Raw genomic sequence first — 21,218 nt, 5'->3', positions numbered from 1 at the left:
GTTTCAATTTTGCAACAATTGGCATTAGAATATAGCAAAGTTTCATTATTTTTATTATTATTTATTGTTTTAAATTGTGAGGAAAAAGAGCTTGTTGCAAAATGGCCCAGGTTGATCTCTTATACTCTGCTGCCACCTGCTGGCCGTTTTTGTAATAACTACCATTGCTTGAAGCATTCTCTTCAGTTCAGAGGCTGCATCAAAGCCTCCTAAATGCTCTAGAATAAAAAACAAACAAACAAACATGTAAATATGACTTTGGGAGCATGGTAATATTAAAAATAGAACGTATTTATACGTTTTTGGGAGCAAATGAGTTAATGACGTTATAAGGACGCTAATCCTTGTAATAGCTATTTGTGTTACCGGTAAGTGAATTTTTTTTTTTTTTTTTTTTAACACGTTTATGTCGGTCTATTATTTAATAATAATAATAATAATAATAATAATAATAATAATAATAATAATAATAATAATAATAATAATAATAAAACAAAACAAAACTTTAAGTTGTGTGTAAAATGACGACATGCAGGACGATTCCCCCGTACAAGTTGCATTGCTCATCTGAGGGCTGCTTGTTAAATTACATATGTATATGTTTTGATTGTGGACGGCTGATTAATTAGTCCGACAATTACAATTATTATTATTTTGTTCATCTCGCGGGCCGGATTAAACCCCTTTGCGGGCCTGACCTGGCCCACGGGCCGTATGTTTGGCACCCCTAGTATACAGTCTTCCCTCGCTATAAACGCGGTTCACTTTTCGCGGTCTCGCTGTATCGCAGATTTTTTTTTAAGTGCAATTTTGCACATTTTTTTACAGTAATATACCCATTTTATAAAATTTATGAAGGTTTGAACATTGTCAATGTTTGAACAAGAGAGAAATGTGAGAACATGTAAATGCCTCAATGAGAAAAGTGTATAAATTGTGCGGTCGGGGATTTTAGAGCCTTAAAACATTTATAAGAGTTGTAAAACATACAGCTAACTACTTCGCGGACTTCATTTATTGCGGGTATTTTTTGGAACCTAACCCCAGCGGAAAACGAGGGAACACTGTATAGCATAATGTACACCCCATTATACAAACAAAAGGCAAAGGTCCAAAACTTTGGTGTGGAGTTTCTATGTTCTCCTTATGCTCGCATGGCTCCAAAACATGCAGAGTAATTTATTTGGAAAAATTTAATTGGATAAATTAGGTTCCCCGGAGTTGTGAATTGGAAGTGTGGTTGGGTGGTTGTCTTTATGTGCTCCGCAATTGACTAGCAACCAGTCCAGGCTCCAGGGTTCTGTCACCCAAAGCCAGCAGGGATAGATGCTATCCTTACAATGTGGAAAAGCGGTATAAAAAGATGGATGGTCAGTAGGCAGCATTTTATTTTGAAATAGCTTGGTCAGACGATCAGAACCATCAAAAAGCCCAAAACGGGTCACAGTACTGCCTACGGGTAAAACAATGGGTGCGGTCAATGAAATTCCGCTGATGGTTTAACACGTGTCACCAACTGGTAGCACTTGTTCGCATTAATAGTCAAGAAAGAACTCTCGGTTTCAAAAAGGTTGGTGGTTGGTTGGTTTAAAGACACACACCTGGATCACTTGATTTTGTTCTAATAAATGGACTGCTATATTTGAAAGCACTTTACATGTTAACATTCGTGTACGATGGTATAGTAAAAATTCAAATGGGGTTAGTAAATACACATTCACTTGACACATTTTAAGTTACACATCCCTTATCAAGTAAAAATGTGTTTTTGCCACAGTTCTTAACATGGGAGTCTGTACATCATCACAGTGGCTTTTGGGCTATTGTCTACATGATCCGTAGGACAATAAAATAAGCCTCACCAGAATAATCTGCTTCACAGGGCTGAAATCAGACACTGCAGCTTTTGTCTTCATGTCCTCTACGATGTCATCTTTTTTCAGCAGCTTGTAGGGGTTCTCCCCTGTGACGTCCTCATCAGCGATGCAACCAAAGTGCTCCTGAGTAGCAGATGTCAGGACCATGGGGATGATGCCCTCTGGGTGACCTTGATGAAGGTTAAATAATCTTGACTTGACTTGAATAGAATGATGCATGTTATGTAAGATGTTATTTATTTTCTTGGTTTAGTGCTGCTCCCAATAAAGACACCAGTGGAGAGTAGGGATGTAACGATATCCAAACATCACGATACGATATTATTACGATATGAAGGTCATGATACGCTAATTATCACGATATTGTGGCGATGTTGGCGATATAAAAGTTCACAATATTGTAAAAAAACATGAGCTCATACAAAAAACACACACACAATATTGTGTTTTTGTACATTACAACAATGAAAAATATAAAATTATAAAAATATTATAAATATTATATATATATATAAAAAATATATAAATATAATATATGTATTGTGGCATTAATACAAGCATTACAACAAGTATATATATATATATATTAGAGCTGTCAAACAATTAAATTTTTTAATCAGATTAATCACATCTTAGAATTTTGATTAATCAAGATTAATCACTGGCTTAAAAAGGCTTTTTTTTCCCCAACATATTTTGCCCACTAAATTTGAAGCGCACTTGTAATGTGTTAATTTTTTCGACATTTAATGTTATGAGGACATCTTCAAAAATGTATATCCACTGCACACGCTCATCCTGCTTTTTCTAATCAATTAATTATTTACATAATTTAAAATGGTAAAAAATTACCTAAGGCATATATAAACATTTATTAAATGCTTTACTTTACTTTTGCATGTATGTTTATTGCTCAAACTCCAACAGCTACCTTTAACGTAACCATCCGCTGTCGGCTAAAAAGGATCATCTGCGGTCAAAATTAATAATCTGTGGTAATACAATGATTAATGCGATAATTTTTTGTGATTAATTAATTAGTTAATGCTTTAACTTTGACAGCGCTAATATATATATATATATATATATATATATATAGATATATATCCATCCATCCATCCATTTTCTTGACCGCTTATTCCTCACAAGGGTCACGGGGGCTGCTGGCGCCTATCTCAGCTGGCTCTGGGCAGTAGGCGGGGGACACCCTGGACTGGTTGCCAACCAATCGCAGGGCACACAGAGACGAACAACCATCCACACTCACACACACACCTAGGGACAATTTGGAGCGCCCAATTAACCTGCCATGCATGTCTTTAGAATGTGGGAGGAGACCGGAGTACCCGGAGAAGACCGACGCGGGCACGGGGAGAACATGCAAACTCCACCCAGGAAGGTCCGAGCCTGGACTCGAACCGGAGACCTCAGAACTGGGAAGCAGACGTGCTAACCACTCGACTACCGTGCCGCCTATATATATATATATATATATATATATATATATATATATATATATATATATATATATATATATATATATATATATATATATATATATATATATATATATATATATATATATATATATATATATATATATATATATATATATATATATATATATATATATATAGAGAGAGAGAGAGAGAGAGAGAGAGAGAGAGAGAGAGAGAGAGAGAGAGAGAGAGAGTTTGCATGTTCTCCCCGTGCCCGCATGGGTCTTCTCCGGGTACTCCGGTCTCCTCCCACATTCCAAAGACATGCATGGCAGGTTAATTGGGCGCTCCGAATTGTCCCTAGGTGTGCTTGTGAGTGTGGATGGTTGTTTGTCTCTGTGTGCCCTGCGATTGGCTGGCAACAGTCCAGGGTGTCCCCCGCCTACTCCCCAGAGCCAGCTGAGATAGGCGCCAGCACCCCCCGCGACCCTTGTGAGGAATAAGCGGTCAAGAAAATGGATGGATGGATGGATGGATGGATGGGAAAAAAAAGGGGTGCTATAACTGCACAAGTGGAAAGCAACCCGACTTCTTTAACAGGTTTAACAGGTATGCTGCTTTTAATATTGTGACATGACGACGACGATATATTGTGGCAGTTTTCATATCATTTCATATCACGATATTGCCATTATCGTTACATCCCTAGTGGAGAGCCTACAGACTACTACTTTTTATGTCTCTTAAGGCTGCCATTACGATCTGTGTGCTATTTTCAAGCACTTTAACAGTGAAGAAACAAGTCTATTTTTCTTCTAACAGTTAAAAATGTCTGAATGAAGATATCAAACAGTGGGTGAAAATGTTTACCACATTTTTTTTTTCTCAATAGATAATCTATATCTCGAGGCATGCTTAGCCCAGGATCATCTACAGTAAACATGGTGCTGCATAATGACCGTTTTCATCCTGCCCGTGGTCTCCCTTCAAAGCCTTCCCACAATGTTGCAGAAAGGATGCAGGGAATGCTGCAATACAGCTTAAGTAAACCCACTTCCCAGATGGGTGTGTCGACCTTACCACTAAACTCATTTAGACCTCACGCCAATTTATTGTAACACGTTTAAGTGTCAGCTATGGTGATTGATAGGGGTGTTGAAAAAAAAATCAATTCGGCAATATATCGCGATACTACAGCACGCAATTCTCGAATCGATTCAATAGGCAGCCGAATCGATTTTTTTAACATCCATTTTTTATGTAAAAATATTCAACAAAACGTCTAACTTTCACACCTTAAGCATGGAAGAATGTTATATTAATGGAACATTAAGCCTTAATATTTTATTTCAATGCTGTTCTAACATGAAAAAGGTTACAACCTGTTTGTTAAATACAGTGGCTCACAGTTATAAAACTGAAGTTTCAGATCAATAAATAATAGAACTTCATACAAATCTTCGAGTGTACATGTACAAGTTTACTGAATGGTATTTTCTAAATTTGAATAAAAAAAAAAAAAAATCGCAACAATCGACTTGTAAATTCATATCGGGATTAATCGGTATCGAATCGAATCGTGACCTTTGAATCGTGATACGGATCGAATCGTCAGGTGCGAGGCAATTCACACCCCGAGTGATTGAACCCACAAGATATATTTGCCTGACAGATTAAGAGTGTGTGATATGTAATGCCCCAGAACCCCCAAGAATGTAACGATTACATTTGTGTATATAGCTTAAGTAGAAGATTCTGATTTCTCAGACACTTTCAACTTGTGTAATGCTACTAATGGACTGCTTTTGCCTACAATAAGGCCTGTATACCACATATGAAAATGTTGGATCTGTATTTGAGTTTTCTATTATTTTCAACTTCCCACACAGCTACGTGTTTTGTCAGTAAACTGAACTTGTTTATTTTTGGCATTACAAAAAGTTATATTGAGATTTTATTTTATTTTTTGGGGGTAATTTCACTTTGGGGGTGATTCATATCCTGTTAACCTTACAAACCATTGTTTCAACTCAGCCAAGGTACGATGACCTACATTAATAAATACCATATACACAGTGTTGGTGAGCTAACTATTTGACCAAAAGAATGTTGTAATTTAAACTGACAATGACAATAGAACCGCAGGTGAGAATGGAGAATGCCCAAGGCCATGCAACAAAATTCCAAAGATCACATCAAAGGAATACTTAACATTCTTCAACAGTCCTCAAAAGAAGGGAAAAAACATTTATTTTAGAGTACATTTTCTTCATAATACTGTTCTAAACCAGGGGTCGCGAACCCAGGTCCTCGAGAGACACTGCCTTGCTTGTTTTGGATGTTTTCCTCCTGTAACACACCTGATTCAATGACGACTGTTAACAAGCTTCTACAGTGCTTGCTGATTAGCTGATCATTAGAAATCAGCTGTGTTGGAGGAGGGAGACATCTAAAACAAGCAGGACAGCGCCTTTTGAGGACAATAGTTCCCTACGCCCGTTTTAAACCCATGTAAAAACAAATGAGGTGTCAGGCTAGTCTTTATTTTTTTTTTTTTTTTTTTTTTTTTTTTTTTTTAAGAGCTCAGAATTGTTCATTCGGTAGTCTTACCGATTCAACGTCTTGTCATCATTGCTCTTTTCTTTTTTTTTTTTTTTTTTTTTTGTGTGTGTGTGTATGTGTGCGTGCGTTTGCGTGCGTGCGTTTGCGTGCGTGCGTGCGTTTGCGTGTGTGCGTTTGCGTGCGTTTGCGTGCGTGCGTGCGCGTGCGTGCAAATACTTATAAATTTATACTCATTCATTCACCTAAAACCTTATAAATATCCCATTACCCTTCGCCTTAACCAGGTACTTCAGAATCTTGCCAGAGTCGTGAGATTTAAATGGTCAGGAGACCAGAGAAAAGGTCAGAAAAAAAAAGAAATAAAGAGAAAAGAAAGGTAAATCAAAGTGACATCCAGCACCGACCAAACACTTCCTGCCTTCCCCATGATTACAAAATCAAAGTCTTACGCCAACCCCGGAAGCCTCTAAATTCCAGCAAATTTAGCGAGATCTCAAGAGCCCAGAGGAAAAACTAAAGAGAGGAAGGAGGGAAGGATCGATAAGGCAGAGTGAGATCAATAGAAGCCAGTACATCCAATCCATCAAAGTGAAGTCCAGCACCAACAAGACCCCTCCTGCGTGGTTACAAAACCGGAGTCTTATGCCAACCCCAGAAACCTCAAACTTCCAATAAATTGAGATCTCAAGTGACCAGAGGAAAAACTAAAGAGAGGAAGGAGGGAAGGATAGATAAAGCAAAGTGAGATCCACAGACACCAGCACCCACTGATTCAAGGGGCTGTGGGAGGGAGAGGCAACTTCTGTTTGAGTTTCAGTAGATGCTGGTGCGATGGATCTGGCATGCATAAGGACCACCACCAAAGAAAGAAGCCGTCAACCGCGGTCCAGCAAAGCCGAGCGGACACCGGTCGGCGAGCCGACCCAGACACCCGGAACACCCCCGCCCCAGCCCCGGCCCACACCCCCGAGCCCAAGGCCGCAGAACGAGGCCCAGCGGGCCCCCACAGCGCCCCACCGGTCCCCAGCCCCCATCCCCCCACGACCCCCCCGCACCCCACCCAAACCCGCCATCCACCACGACCCAGGCCCCACCACCCCCGACCCCCAAACCCCCGAACACACCCCGACCCCCAGCACCCAACCCCCCACCCACCCATACCTCCACCCCCCCCCCAAACAAGCCTCCAGCCGCGCGAGATTTGCACAGCGGCGGGAGGGGGGAAGCAGAGGAGGAAGCACCAGGGGAGAAGGCGGAACACCAGAACACCGAGCCCGGTGGGGAGAGGCCCCGGTCGTCACGCCAGAGTACAAGTGACACCTAACCCTGTTACTGAGTCCGCCAGCTCGCCGACTGGCGAGCTCTACCCTACACCGTGAATGTGGCCCCACCCAGTGTATATACAAGTGTGTGCGTGTGGTGCATTAAAATTGGGAGCAGGTGAGTCGGAGCAGAGGGAAAAATTTTCCCCTATTCCGACACACCCGTATCCCCCCCCAAAAAATGAATATGTATATGTGTGGTGCATTAAAAAAGGGAATGGAGGGACAAAGTGGTGGGGCAGGGACACAAATGGGGGGGACCACAGCGCTGCCAGGCACTGCAGTCCATCCCCTCTGATGGCTCCCCGCCCCAACTCACCCCTCCCCTTGGACGTGAGGTGCATTAAAATTGGAGGGGAGTTGAAGGGTGAAGACGGTGTTTCCACCCTTCCCCACCCCACCAAGAAATGTGTTGTGTGCCCTATGTGTATATTTACAAAGTGTATAGTGCAAGCTAGTGAAGTGAGTAAGAGGAGCGACCAGCGGGGCCTCACCCAACCCGGCGGGTGTAGGTGGCACGCCCGCCCCCCAGCACCCCCACCCCCCGCCGCCCCCCACCTCATCCACCCGGCACCACAATGGGCGGACAGCCAGCGCAGCAGGGCTACCGGTGTCAGGCTAGTCTGATGTTGTTCTAATAGACATAAAAAGAAATTATGGACATTTCAATGTTTCCAACTTTGTGGATACTTATAGGAATTCTTTTTAATATTACTGTGAACGTTTGACATCAGCTTCCTCATTGCCCGATGTCCGAGTATCCATGCAATGAGAAGATTTGTTTCTCTTACCAGTTCATTTAGGTATTCTTAGGCAGGCATTATTTAAAAACAAAAAACAAAACATATTTTAAAAGTGTTTCTGATTTACTAAGATAGTTAGCCTACATAGGGGTATACATTTACATTTTATCAGTGTTCATTATATCATATTATATTGCATTTGATTACATTGCACCCACCTGGACCATCGTCACCAGTGCTGGCTGAGCTTGCCTTTGATGGCATGTTTGCTCATGTGATAGTTCCTCCGATGGAGATGGAAGTTCCAACAAACAAACAAACAAACAAACAAACAAATCTCAGCGTAGTAACCTTCCAAGGACCCTGTAAGATGAAATTATTATTATTATTAGTATTATTATTATTATTAGTATTATTATTATTATTATTATTATTATTATTATTATTATTATTATTATTATTATTATTATTATTGTGTCTCTTGTATTTTATTTTGCATACACAATCTGTACGCGTGAGGAAACGTGTAGTCATTTTCTATGCGTATGGCGACACCTTGCGGTAAAAATATTATGTACCGTTGCTGTCCTTACGTGGAGAAAAAAAAGGTGATACAAACGTGTATTACTAAAACAGTTGAAGTCGAGACGTCATGTCGCCTTCCATAGGCACACGACACGGCATGATGAAACCATTTTTGGTTAGCTCGAGCTACTCGACAGCAGGAGCTTGCGGAGATAACTCGAGGCATAATGTCTGGTTAAGTGTTTAACATGCTACTATTTAGTAGCGATATCACTGACATGAAAGTTGATTTATTTCGTAACAATATAGAAAGGAGACGGCTCACTTTTACCGGCACTCGAGGAAGCCCGTATCCTCTTCAACAGTCTTCTCTCTGTCTCTCTCGTTTTTTTTGTTTTGTTTTTTTAAATGGAACTGTTTGGTTACCATAACAACGAGAGGGTGTTACCAAATTGACAGACGGCTTCAAGAGACAATCAGCGCCTTTTCATAAAATGACGCTCGTAACGTCTTTTGAGCGTTTTATTTACCTAAAACCTTCGCAGGTTAACAAGCCTCCTGGCCGCCATCACACAGATTCCTGAAGTCAAATCTAACTAACCAGGTCAGTGGTAAGTATACATTTTACAATTATTATTATTATTTATACGTCTCTATTTATCTTGATATGCATGTTGTGGTAAACGCGGACCAAGTAATATTAATAAATGTACATACTGTATTCGAGTGTTTGGGGTGGTATGGGGGGTAAAAGCTGTTAGAAATAAATTGTGTTGTTTATTCACATATTGGTATTGCACAGTGTAAGCAGAACTAATTGATGAGAATGAATAATGGTGTAGTTAAAGGGCAATGTTAAAAACATTCGATTTACCATTAATGAATAAATACCGAATAAAAATAATAAATGATACATTAATATAAAATAAATTTGAAATGAACAGCTCCATCATATTACACTATATAGTACTGTAATGTGATATCTATTCAGACATGCAGGAGTCAAGTGACTTGTATGACATAAACGAGAGAGACTCACACTCTGCTTGGGCCGATCATCAGCATCATTCGATGGAAGTGGACCATGTGGAGTGTCTCAGAAGGAAAATCAAATATTACTTCATGAACCCTTGTGAAAAGTATCATGCTCGTGGACGGAAACCATGGAAACTTATTCTGCAGCTCATCAAAATTGCCATCATCACAATCCAGGTAGATTTGATGGAAATGTTTTTGTAACATCCGCATTCTGATTATTATTATTTTTCTGTCTTAGTTGGTGTCGTTTGGGCTGAGCAACCAGATGGTTGTAACCTTTAAGGAAGAGAACCTGATGTCATTTCAGCACATCTTCCTGAAGGATTATGTTGATGGGAGTATTGATACATATGCCATTTACAGACAAGAAGATGCTTATGATCACATAAGATATGTCATTGAACAGGTAACCGAATACGAACATTCTTTAATCTATAAAGCTTTATGTATTTTTTTTCCTGTTCTATTTGTGTGAATGTAAATCATTCATGGACGTCAGTTTATACTGCATGCTTATGGGGTTAAAGTTACAATGTGTTTGTGAACTTCGGACATGCTGATTCATGTGGTCATCCAGAATTATTTTAGTGCTCCTGTCATCTTGTCTTAAAATTTAACACATGTTCTTTTCCAGTATGGACGTCTGCACAACATCACAGTAGGAAACCATGAATATGAGAAAACTGGCTCTGTCTACACCCCCTTGTCACTGTGTCAGGAGTTTTATAGGAATGGCACCATCTACCCTGGCAATGACACTTTTGAAATTGATGCTCACGTGGAAACTGGTATGTCAATCAATCAATCAATCAACTTTATTTATATAGCACCTTTCATACATTTAAAATGCAACTCAACGTGCTGGACATCCATAATACAATAAAATAAAAGAAAGAAAAAGCCCCCCCATCCCCATGATCGTACCCACAGATACACCCAAAACCCAACAAACACATGAAAACCACAACATGGTGGGGCACCCAGGAGGAGTTCATCCACAGTGAGATGGATGAAGACCAAGCATCCCTCTCACTGTGGAGGCTCCCCCATGAGAAAACACTGGAGCTAAAAATGTAATAACTACCAAATAAAAACATTTAAACACTAAAAGAAAACAGTTAAACACGATAGAAAAAATAAATAAATAAAAACAAAGCTACAAGACAATATAGATTAAAATAGTTAAATAAATAAAAGGGGATAAAAAAATAAAAATACAAAAAATAATAAAAAATAATAATAATAATAAAGATCAATCAAATGCCAAACTAAAAAAGTAAGTCTTAAGCCTCCTCTTAAAAACATAAATATTCTCTGCAGACCTGATGCTCTCCGGCAGGCCATTCCATAGGTGAGGACCATAGTGGCTAAAGGCAGTTTCACCATGTGTCTTGGTCCTCACCTTTGGAATAGTTAAAAGGCCGCTGCCAGAAGACCTCAGAGGCCGCGAGGGGTAATAGGGTAAAAGCAAGTCAGATAAATAAGATGGGCCAAGACCGTTAAGACATTTAAAAACTAATAAAAGCACCTTAAAATCAATCCTGAAACGCACGGGGAGCCAATGCAGCGATTTTAAAACTGGTGTAATGTGCTCCCGCCCTCCGGTCCCCGTCAGCACACGTGCAGCTGAGTTCTGAAGGAGCTGTAGGACTGAAATATTCTTTTTGGGAAGACCAGAGAGCAGGGAATTACAATAATATAAACGACAAGAAATAAAAGCATGCATCAGCACCTCCGTGTTAGCCTGCGAGAGAAACGAACGGACTCTGGCAATATTCTTAAGATGGTAAAAACCGATCTTGGCTACATTTTTAATATGAGGATTAAAAGTAAGCTCAGAGTCAAAAATGACGCCCCAATTCTTTACACATTGCGTGGGTTTAAAATCTTGTAGTTTAGGTAAAAGTTTCTCTCTCTGACCTTCAGGACCGATGACTAAAACCTCTGTTTTGTCCTGGTTGAGCTGCAGGAAATTTTCTGCCATCCATGACTTAATGTCTAAAATACAATTTAAAAGGGTATCAATAGGCCCCATGTCATCAGGTGACACGGCGATATACAGCTGCGTATCGTCAGCGTAACTGTGGAAGTTGACGCCGTGTCTCCGTAAGGATTATTGTTTACAGATGACAGACTGTAAGACCAAAAGTGATGGTGTATTATGGCATGTGTCACACAGATTGCATTGACATCTATCCAATGAATCGGTCGTCATCACAAGATGGGCTCCCACATTTTGAGTTACACTTTAAAAGGTACACTTCACGTGCACCGTTGCACCATTTGTCTGCAAAAATCTCTTAGTTCATGTCCGGTGCATTTTCTGTTTTCCAGAATGCTCTCCTTCAAGATCTCATTTGTTCTCAAAGCCATCAATTTACAGACAGTCAGACACAGAGAGCTGCCAGACTGCTATGACTTCAACATCCTTGTGCGTCATATGTCACTTCCTGCTAATTACATACCTAAATATTAGTTTTAAGACCTGTTGAATGACGCTACAGTACATTCACCAAACCCTTTCAGTTCACTTTCCTGGTATCATGAGCTACAACATACAGCTGAAATTCTACTTTGACAAGGATTGCTCTGTTTTGATTGGTGCATTATGTGGATCACGTGTTTATTTTGGTTCGCTAAAAAAAAAGGGACACATTTACAAACACCTTTTTACATGACAAAGTGATGTAAGCCACACCTATAATGAATTGTGAAGTGAAAGGCAAGGCAAGGCAAGGCAAGTTTATTTGTATAGCACATTTCATACACAAGGCAACTCAATGTGCTTTACATGAGGAAAGACAACACATAAGCATCAAGAAACAGTAGTTAACATTCAGAGGAAAAAAATAAATAAATAAAAATAGGTTACAAAATTTACTAAAAAAAAAACCCACTTAATTAAAGCTGTTTAAAAGTCCCTAATCAAAGGTATAAGAAAAAAGCAAAGTTTTTAACCTGGATTTGAAAGCATTTACACTCGGGGCTGACTTCACTTCTGTTGGCAGCCTATTCCATCTGTGTGCAGCATAATAGCTAAATGCAGCTTCACCATGTTTGCTTCGAACTCTGGGTTCCACTAGTTGGCCCAAGTCTGTGGATCTCAGAGCCCTGCTGGGTTTGTACTCAATCAGCATTTCTTGGATATATTCAGGACCCAAACCATTTAGCGATTTATAGACGAGTAGCAGAACTTTAAAATCGATTCTACAGCTGACAGGGAGCCAGTGTAAATCCTTAAGTACTGGAGTAATATGTTCTGATCTTTTTGTTTTGGTCAGAACTCGAGCTGCAGCGTTCTGAATGAGCTGCAAGTGTCTCATGTTCTTTTGAGAGAGTCCAGTCAGAAGACCGTTACAGTAATCTAGTCTGCTGGAGATAAAAGCATGGATAAGCTTCTCTTGGTCTGCTTGAAGCATGCAGTCCTTCAGTCTGGATATGTTTTTCAGCTGGTAAAAGGCTGTTTTAGTGATGAATTTAATATGATTGCTGAAGGTCAGATCTGAGTCTATTAGTACCCCAAGATTTCGAACTTGGTCTTTAGTTTCTAAAGACAGTGACTCAAGCTGTTTTTTAACAGCAATCCTCTTTTCTTTATTGCCGAAAACAATGAGCTCCGTTTTGTTTTCGTTCAGCTGAAGGAAATTTTGGTTCATCCAGTTGTTAACTTGCTCTAGAGAATGACACAATGCGTTAATAGAACTGCTGTCATTTGGGGACATCGATAAATACAGTTGTGTGTCATCTGCATAACTATGATAGTCAACATCGGTGTTCTGAAGCATTTGACCCAAAGGTAACATATACAGACTGAACAACAGGGGTCCAAGGACTGACCCTTGAGGGACCCCACATGTCATGGCCTTTCGATCAGATTCAAAATTTCCAATGGTCACAAAGTAACTCCTTTCCTCCAAATAGGACCTGAACCATTTAAGGACTGTTCCATTTAACCCCACCCAAGTTTCCAGCCTGTCTAACAGTATATTATGATCAATCGTGTCAAATGCTGCACTGAGGTCCAACAAGACGAGCACTGATACCTTCCCTGCATCAGTGCTCAATCTTATATCATTCAGTACTTTAATCAGAGCTGTTTCTGTACTGTGATGAGGTCGGAAACCTGACTGGAATTTATCCAAAAGTCCGTTTAAGCTCAAGAAATTGCTGAGTTGATTAAAAACCACTTTTTCAACTATTTTAGTTACGAAGGGAAGGTTTGCGATTGGTCTATAATTTGCTAGCAGGGAGACATCCAGTGTTCTCTTTTTTAGAATGGGCTTGACGGCGGCTACTTTCAGACATTTAGGAAGTTCACCTGATTGAAGTGAGCAATTAATTATTTGTTGTAAATCGATCTGAACAGATTTCACAATGGTTTTGAAAAAGCCAGATGGTATTGAGTCAAGACAGCTCGTGGAAAGTTTCAATTGCTGAACCAAGTCTACTACAGTATTTTGATCCACTGAGTCAAATTCTGTCATGGTAATTAAATTATTCCTAGGTGATTTTAAGTGCAGCATCGTTTTGTTATTTTGCTGGTTTGTAACAATGTTTGACCTGATGGCTTGTACTTTTTCACTAAAGTAGCAGGCAAATTCATTGCATTTATCTGTTGAGAGGAGTTCTGGCGCTGTTCGATTTGGGGGATTTGTAAGTTTGTCAACCACGCCAAATAGAGTGCGTGTATTGTTGAGGTTCCTACTAATAATTTCAGAAAAGTGTTGTTGTCTAGCTATTACTAACTCTTGGTTAAAATGACAAAGACATTGTCTGTACAGGTCAAAATGAACTTGGAGTTTAGTTTTTCTCCAATTTCGCTCTGCTTTTCTGCATTTAGATTTCAAAGTCATTATGTTGGTAGTACACCTCCAAGGTGTTTTAGTTCGGGATGAAATGGTCTTAGTTTTAATAGGAGCAACAGCATCCAAAACATTTGAGATTTTTGAGGTGAATTCATCCAGAAGTTCATCAACGGTCTCTGCATTTACAGTTGGTGATGCAGCCATTAATTCCATAAACATGTTGCTTGTATTCTCATTTATGTACCTTTTTTTAATCGAGACAGTAGTTGTTTGAACTTCTGGGATTGTTTGTAATTCAAAAAACACAGAGGAATGATCTGAAATAGCCAGATCTTTCACCTCAACAGATAAAATGTCAACACCTTTAGAGATGACGAGATCAAGAATGTGACCTTGATTGTGTGTTGGACCTTTTACATGTTGTGAGAGACCAAAAGTATCAAGTATATTACAAAATTCTTTGGTATTTTTATCCAAGTTGTTGTCAACATGAATGTTAAAGTCTCCAGTTAAGACCAGATAATCATAGTCGGTACAAATTACTGACAGCATTTCTTCAAATTCCTCCATGAATCTGCCTTTTTGTTTTGGAGGTCTATAAATTATGACAATGACGATGTTTGGTTCACCTTTTACCAAAAGACTAAGATATTCAAATGAATTAAAGCTTCCCAATGAAATTTCTTTACACTGAAATAGAGATTTAAAAATGGCAGCAAGTCCACCACCTTTTTTGCCATTACGACATTTGTTCATGAAACTAAAATTTGTTGGTGTTGCCTCATTGAGAACCGTGTTGCAGGAACCTTCTGTTAGCCATGTTTCACTGAGGAGAAATGTCAAGATCATATGTCATAATAATGTCATGAATCAACAATGATTTGTTAACTAGTGATCTTGTATTTAGTAGCGCTAGTCTCACAGTGGCAATCGGAGACGCTGGTTTAGTCAGAGGTTCACAAGCTATACTGACTAGGTTTGTAGCTTCTGACTTATTTCTTCTCATTTCTTTTGCCAACTTTCTATTTCTTGTAATCACAGGAATGCTACAAGCTTCCTTGGGTCTTGACTTATTCTGGGAACACACGTTTTTTATATTGTATATGTAGTCTGGACCCAAAACATATCAGACCGAGCTATAGTTGAGATTCTCCATAGCCAAAGATGGAGGTCGGCGGGTGGGGAGCTGTATGCTGAGGCTTGGTGGAGTCAGACGATTAGTGGATAGCTGAATGTGGCGTCTTGGGGGGAGCATGGGCGAACCGTCATCAGCAGGCAGCTGCCTGGAGAGACTTTTATTTAGCTGTATGGACAGATTGACCAGATTGCTCAACCTGTTGGTGAGACTCGCTGGCGAGTCAGTCATCGGGTCATTCGGGGGCGGTGCACAGCGCGGGGGTGCATCCGGCAGTGAATCCGGTAGTGGCGCTGTCTGGCAGGTGTAGCTTGGGGGCGATGAACAGCGCAGGGGTGCATCTGGTAGTGAAACTGGTGGTGGTGGTCGTGGTGGTGTTTGGCAGGTGTCGTTCGGGAGCAGGGGAGCTGGATGTTCGGTGTTTGGAGTGTGGGCAGATGAGGACAAATCAATCTGTTCTGAAGGGCAGGGAGTGCAAGATAGTGAGCCAGCCTCACCAGATCCTCTTCTTATCGGTTGTTGTGTTTCATGTCCTTTGTTTTGGGAACATAGCGTCCAGTGACGCACGCTATGGAAGATGTTGGCTGTCAGTAATCTGACTCCCTGCTTATTGAGATAAATCCCATTGCGTTGGAAAAGATGGCGACGTTCACAAAACATAGAAACATTGTCAATAAAGTTCACTGAGTAAGAAGCACAGATGCTTTTCAGCCATCTCGAGAGTGACATAATCCGACTGAAACGCTCATCACCTGGTCGGACAGTAGGCAGAGGACCACTCAGAAAAACCTCTGCGTTTAGGCATATTATCTTGTGTAGAAGGGTAATAAAGTCTTGCTTCAGTATCTCCGACTGTTTTTTCAACACATCGAATGCTCCTGTGTGAATCACAATTGATCTCACAGTCGGGTAGTCAGAAGCAATCTTGTCGACTTTTTCAGAAATGTCCAGCACCATGTCATTAGCAAAACACAGAACTTTTGTGTTTTTTCTGCTGCACAGACGTTTAACACCAAACAAGGCTTTGTCGCCTATTATCAGTGTTTGTGTTTCAGTAGCTGAACGGATTTGCTGAGGAGGTCCGGTTTCATACCTTTGACTGGTGCTGTGATCCCCCGAGGCTTGCTGGCTCGGCGACAGCACGGCAAACCTGTTTCTCAGTTTGATATCAGTATTTTGTCTTCGTCGGCCAAGAGACGGTTTCCTTTTTCTTGCTGGTACCAACGTCCAAGACTGATTTCTTGGGGTTGAGGTAGCCTTTTGCATAGGCCGACGTGTTTCCTCAGGCATTAGTTGGCGGTCAGGTCCAGCTGTTGGGCGACGACTCCTCAGTTTTGGCTTTGCTCCCAGCACATTCCACAGAGGGTCGGTGGATGGAGCTAGCTGTTTGTTAGCATGCTCATGACCACCGTTTGGAGACATTGGCAATGTGGTGTCATTCCACGATTTTCCATTCACCTCCACAAACATTTCAAGGCGGTGCATTCTTGTCTCCAGCACTGCCATCTTCTGAAGAAGTTTGTGGTATTCATCGGTCGAGATGGAAGGCATCATTCGTCCAGCCATGCTGCTAGTAGCAGTCGCGTGCTGATTAGCAGGCCGTGCTCACGTTATCGTGAGGAGTTTCCAAAAAAAAAAAAAAAAAATGTTGAAAAATGCGCCCAGCTGGTTGTATCTACCAAACAAAAAGGTAGTACAGCCACATCGAGGCAAATGTCCAGGAAAAATCCCAGAAAAAGAAAGAAAAAAAGAAGTTATCAGCTGAAAGAATGCAAAGCAAAGCAGGAGCAGAGCAGATTGCGTCTACACACTAGGAAAGCAGGAAGCAGTACTGAAAGGTGAAGTCAAACCCTCAAAAATTCTTCACAATAACATGTTCTACTCTCTAGGCTAAAGACAGCAATCTGATTAATGAGTTTGTGGAATATGAAATAAGCAGCAAAATCCGCCATTTTTATCAACCTCATGGGGCGGCCATTTTGCTGCTTGACGTCAACCGAAGATGACATCACAGTTGCTCAGGTAATGACCAATCAAGGCTCATCTTGCGAATGTCACATGACCAAACTCAGAAAACAGGTTAGCCGTGTGATTGGTCAGGACCTGAGCCCTGGGCAACTGTGATGTCATTTTCAGGTTGACAGTAATTAAGTGGCAAAGTGGCTCCTCCCTGAGGTGCATAAAAATGGGTGGATGCCATATTTAGACTGGCACATAGAACATAACATTGTAAAAAAAATATATATATACATTTGTGTATTGACTTGCCCTTTAATATGCCTTTCCAAATTAAAAACATGGCAGTACTGTGTTTTTTTTTGTTTTGTTTTTATACAGCTTTTATTCGATTGTCCAGGATGTGTATGGCTCTTGGTAGTTCATTGTTCTGTTTCACAGATCATTTTCAACAATGAAGCACACAGCGGCAGGATAAAGGTGGACCTCGAAACCGACGTGCAGATCAATGAATGCAGAGACTGGAAAGTAACCGGAGCTTGTACGTTTGCTCAGATGAAGTTCATTGCTGCTTACTTCCTGAATTAGAGTTACAATGTTATTTCTTTGGTCTGTCAGCTGCTAAAAGCATATACCTGACCCTGGTGTTTGACTGCCTCATCATCATGACATGCATGATTTCCTTCACGCTCTGCATACGCTCAGTGTTCAATGGGACACAACTGCAGTTCGTAAGTCAGCTTCTTTCACAACTTGAAGCACGTTCAATACTGTATATTTTGATTTGCCTAGGAGTACACGCTCTTCTGCAAGAACCAGAGTGGTAAAGACATCCCCTGGTCTGACAGGCTGGAGTTTATCAATGGCTGGTACATTCTGATCATTGCCAGTGACTTGTTAACCATCACTGGCTCCATTCTCAAGATTGATATTCAAACTAAGGTACTAGCCATACCATTCCACCCCACACTTTGCTTTATTTTTTTAAATCAACATTTATTTTCCATTGTAGGTCCTGACGAGCTATGATGTGTGCAGCATCTTCCTTGGTATAGGCACCATGTTTGTTTGGATTGGGGTCATCCGCTACATGGGCTACTTTCGCAAGTACAATGTAAGAGAATTTGAATGTAGAAAAAAAAAAAAGAAACACCTTATTAGGGATGTAACGATAAGTGCGATATCGTGATATTGTGATATTAAAACTGCCACAATCTCGTCTTCGTCATGTTCCCGATTTTTAAATGCAACACATCTGTTAAAAAAGTCGGGTTGATTTCCATTTGTGCAGCTGTAGCACCCTCTGGTGGCTATTTTTTTGTGTGCAATTAAATTTTTATTAGGGATGTTTTGGCTCTTCTATTTAAAATCCACACGCGTGTGTGCATTACGAACATAACATAATAATAATAATAATAATGATAATAATAATAATAATAATATTGCTGTTATGTACCAAAGCACAATATTGTGTGTTTTAAGTATGAGCTCTTTTTTTTTTTTTTTTTTTTTTTTTTTTACAATAATGTGACCTTTTTTTAAATATCGCCGACCTCCCCACAATATCATGATAATTATTGTATTGTGAGCTTCATATCGTAATTCCATTTATCATAGGATTCTGCCTTTCATCATCACCTGCCATTCAATGAGCTTGCATTTTAGAAATCAGACTCGAAATCATAATTGCTGGTGTAAAATTCTGATGGCACAGAAGCAGCTTATGTGTCCCTTTACTCCACAGATCCTCATCCTGACTCTGAGGGCAGCGTTTCCAAATGTTATCCGTTTCATCTGCTGTGCTGGAATCATCTACCTTAGTTACTGCTTTTGTGGATGGATTGTCCTTGGCCCGTATCACGAAAAGGTAAAGCTGTTGGATGTGCAAAATATAATTTAGACAAGCAAATCTCTGCTATTCTTGGCTGCAAATATTCATGAAGGATAAACTTATAGTAACATTTCTTCCCTTCTGCCACCTTCACCTCCCCTCTTCCGAAGTTCCGGTCCTTGAATACAGTATCAGAGTGTCTATTTTCCTTGATCAATGGAGATGACATGTTTCCCACCTTTAAAAACATGAAACAGAAGAGTACCCTGATTTGGATTTTCAGCAGGGTCTACCTCTATACCTTTGTATCGCTTTTCATCTACATGATCCTCAGTCTATTCATCACTATCATCACAGACACCTATGACACCATCAAGGTAAGAGTTTGCATTAATTGCTCCTATTTTGAGCATTTCTTGAAGAATAATCCTTCACAAAGGCGCCCCCATTGCATTCTGATGACTGATTTGCAGCAACAGCAGCAGAATGGGACACCTACATCAGAACTCCAGCGATTCCTATCAGAGTGCGAAGACCTCCCAGACTCTGGAGTTTATAGGCTCGACAAGAATAGTTGTTTCTTAGAAGGCTGCTTAAACAAGTAAGTAGCACTCTTGCAATTTTAGTAGCAACCTACTATGAGTCTGATGTGTCTTTTGTATACATCACACATTTTGTGCGATTGTCTGAATAAAGTGTAATTATTTTATTTTATTTTTTCATGTAAATGCATACTTCACTACATGTTGATTGGATGTACAAAACATTGCTACAATACCCCCTAGCCAAAATAATGTATTACTTGACATCATTGGCTGTCTAAACTGTGTCTATCTGCACTTTGTGAATTGATGTATCTGATACATTGGGTTAGATAAGCAAAGTGCGCATTAAGTTTGCGCATGCGCGAGGGAAAAAAACGAGGCTACCAACTACCCTATCAATTTAAATGTCGGAGATTAGAATGGTGACAATATTTTCCGAACTGTATACTATAAAGCTTGCAAGTCAACTTCCCCGATATCAATAAACCACATGCTATGCATGTTAATAAAAAAACAGCAACTTTCCAGCCGTTGAAACGTTTCTATCAGAGCCTATTTCATCGGATCCAATTCATTTTCAATGACCGTTTGGTAGTTTCGCCTACCCACAATGCACCACGCCACTACCCATAATGCACCTTGAATTCGAGATGCACACTTCGCTTATCCTTTGCAACTGTATGTAATAAATGTTACGACATCTCATGTATGTGGGATATATTTCCAGACTCACACTACAGTACTTGGGACTTGAATATCATGGAAAGGCCATGAAAATGAAACGCAACCTATATTTTTACCACTAGATGTCACTAAATTCATACCGGTCTTTTGTCATTTTAGGTGCAGAGAAAGTCACGAGAGGTTGACTTCAGATGCATAGTGCATCCAGCAGCTTGAGCAGGGCTGGTCAATCTCGGTCCTCGAGGGCCTGCAGGTTTTGCGTGTTTCCTTCTCCAACACAGCTGATATATGATCAGCTCATCAGCAAGCTCTGCATAAGCTTGATAACGATCCTGTTGATTTTAATCTGCTTGTGTTGGAAGAGGGAAACTTCCAAAGCCGGCAGGACTTCGGCCCTCGACACCCGCCCCTGAGCTTGAGTGGAGAATGTCACTTTTGTTTTAGTTTGTAAATCAGAGACTAAGTGGGAGAAATCGATAGTATACATTACAGCGTATAAACCATTTGTCACGTTTGCATGATGAATGGAAGTGCACTTCCTGCTGTATAGCACATATTTGTACAAAAAGTAGAGTGATGTCAATTGTTTTCAATGTAATGTGGATACTTACTGTATTAGTACACAGAAAAAGATTCCTCTCTTAAATTTGAGATGCGTTTACAACATGTCACTTTGAATGAAGGTTTTGCACTTAAGGAATCATATTTTAATACACGAGAATAAAATGGTTTTATTTTCTGGTGTTTGCTTTTTAA

The 21,218-nt window shown here is 40.2% G+C and overlaps 2 protein-coding genes across 8 annotated transcripts in view; one reads left to right on the top strand and one right to left on the bottom strand.

Moving 5' to 3' along the window:
- dnai3 (dynein axonemal intermediate chain 3) overlaps positions 1–21,218 on the bottom strand; it is a 75,273-nt gene that overhangs the window by 26,705 nt on the left and 27,350 nt on the right. For 3 of the 5 annotated variants that reach the window (XM_077533464.1, XM_077533463.1, XM_077533465.1), the window contains exons 2-3: positions 8,162–8,280; positions 1,863–2,047 (exon numbers count right to left, since the gene is read on the bottom strand). In XM_077533464.1, the coding sequence (XP_077389590.1) occupies positions 1,863–2,047; positions 8,162–8,207 (231 nt within the window). In that variant the 5' untranslated portion in view covers positions 8,208–8,280. Of the gene's footprint in view, positions 1–1,862; positions 2,048–8,161; positions 8,307–8,793; positions 8,882–21,218 lie in introns of those variants that run through there. The other 2 variants (XM_077533461.1, XM_077533462.1) reach the window with 2 other exon arrangements.
- Positions 8,647–21,204, top strand: mcoln3b (mucolipin TRP cation channel 3b). 3 transcript variants are annotated; one of them, XM_077533470.1, is made up of 14 exons: positions 8,647–9,072; positions 9,460–9,680; positions 9,745–9,912; positions 10,141–10,294; positions 11,686–11,761; positions 11,841–11,937; positions 17,844–17,943; positions 18,021–18,133; positions 18,195–18,344; positions 18,415–18,516; positions 19,147–19,269; positions 19,404–19,610; positions 19,707–19,834; positions 20,622–21,204. In XM_077533470.1, the coding sequence occupies exons 2-14, from the start codon at positions 9,462–9,464 to the stop codon at positions 20,659–20,661; spliced, it is 1,677 nt and encodes a 558-aa protein (XP_077389596.1). In that variant the 5' UTR covers positions 8,647–9,072; positions 9,460–9,461; the 3' UTR covers positions 20,662–21,204. The 3 variants fall into 3 exon arrangements, with proteins under 3 accessions (XP_077389596.1, XP_077389597.1, XP_077389595.1); XM_077533471.1 differs by having other exon boundaries at positions 8,647–9,079; positions 9,531–9,680; XM_077533469.1 differs by having other exon boundaries at positions 8,647–9,079.

The sequence above is a fragment of the Festucalex cinctus genome, chromosome 10 (assembly GCF_051991245.1).
Source record: "Festucalex cinctus isolate MCC-2025b chromosome 10, RoL_Fcin_1.0, whole genome shotgun sequence".
Taxonomy (NCBI): Eukaryota; Metazoa; Chordata; class Actinopteri; order Syngnathiformes; family Syngnathidae; genus Festucalex; species Festucalex cinctus.
This window is presented reverse-complemented; position numbering and strand designations above follow the sequence as displayed.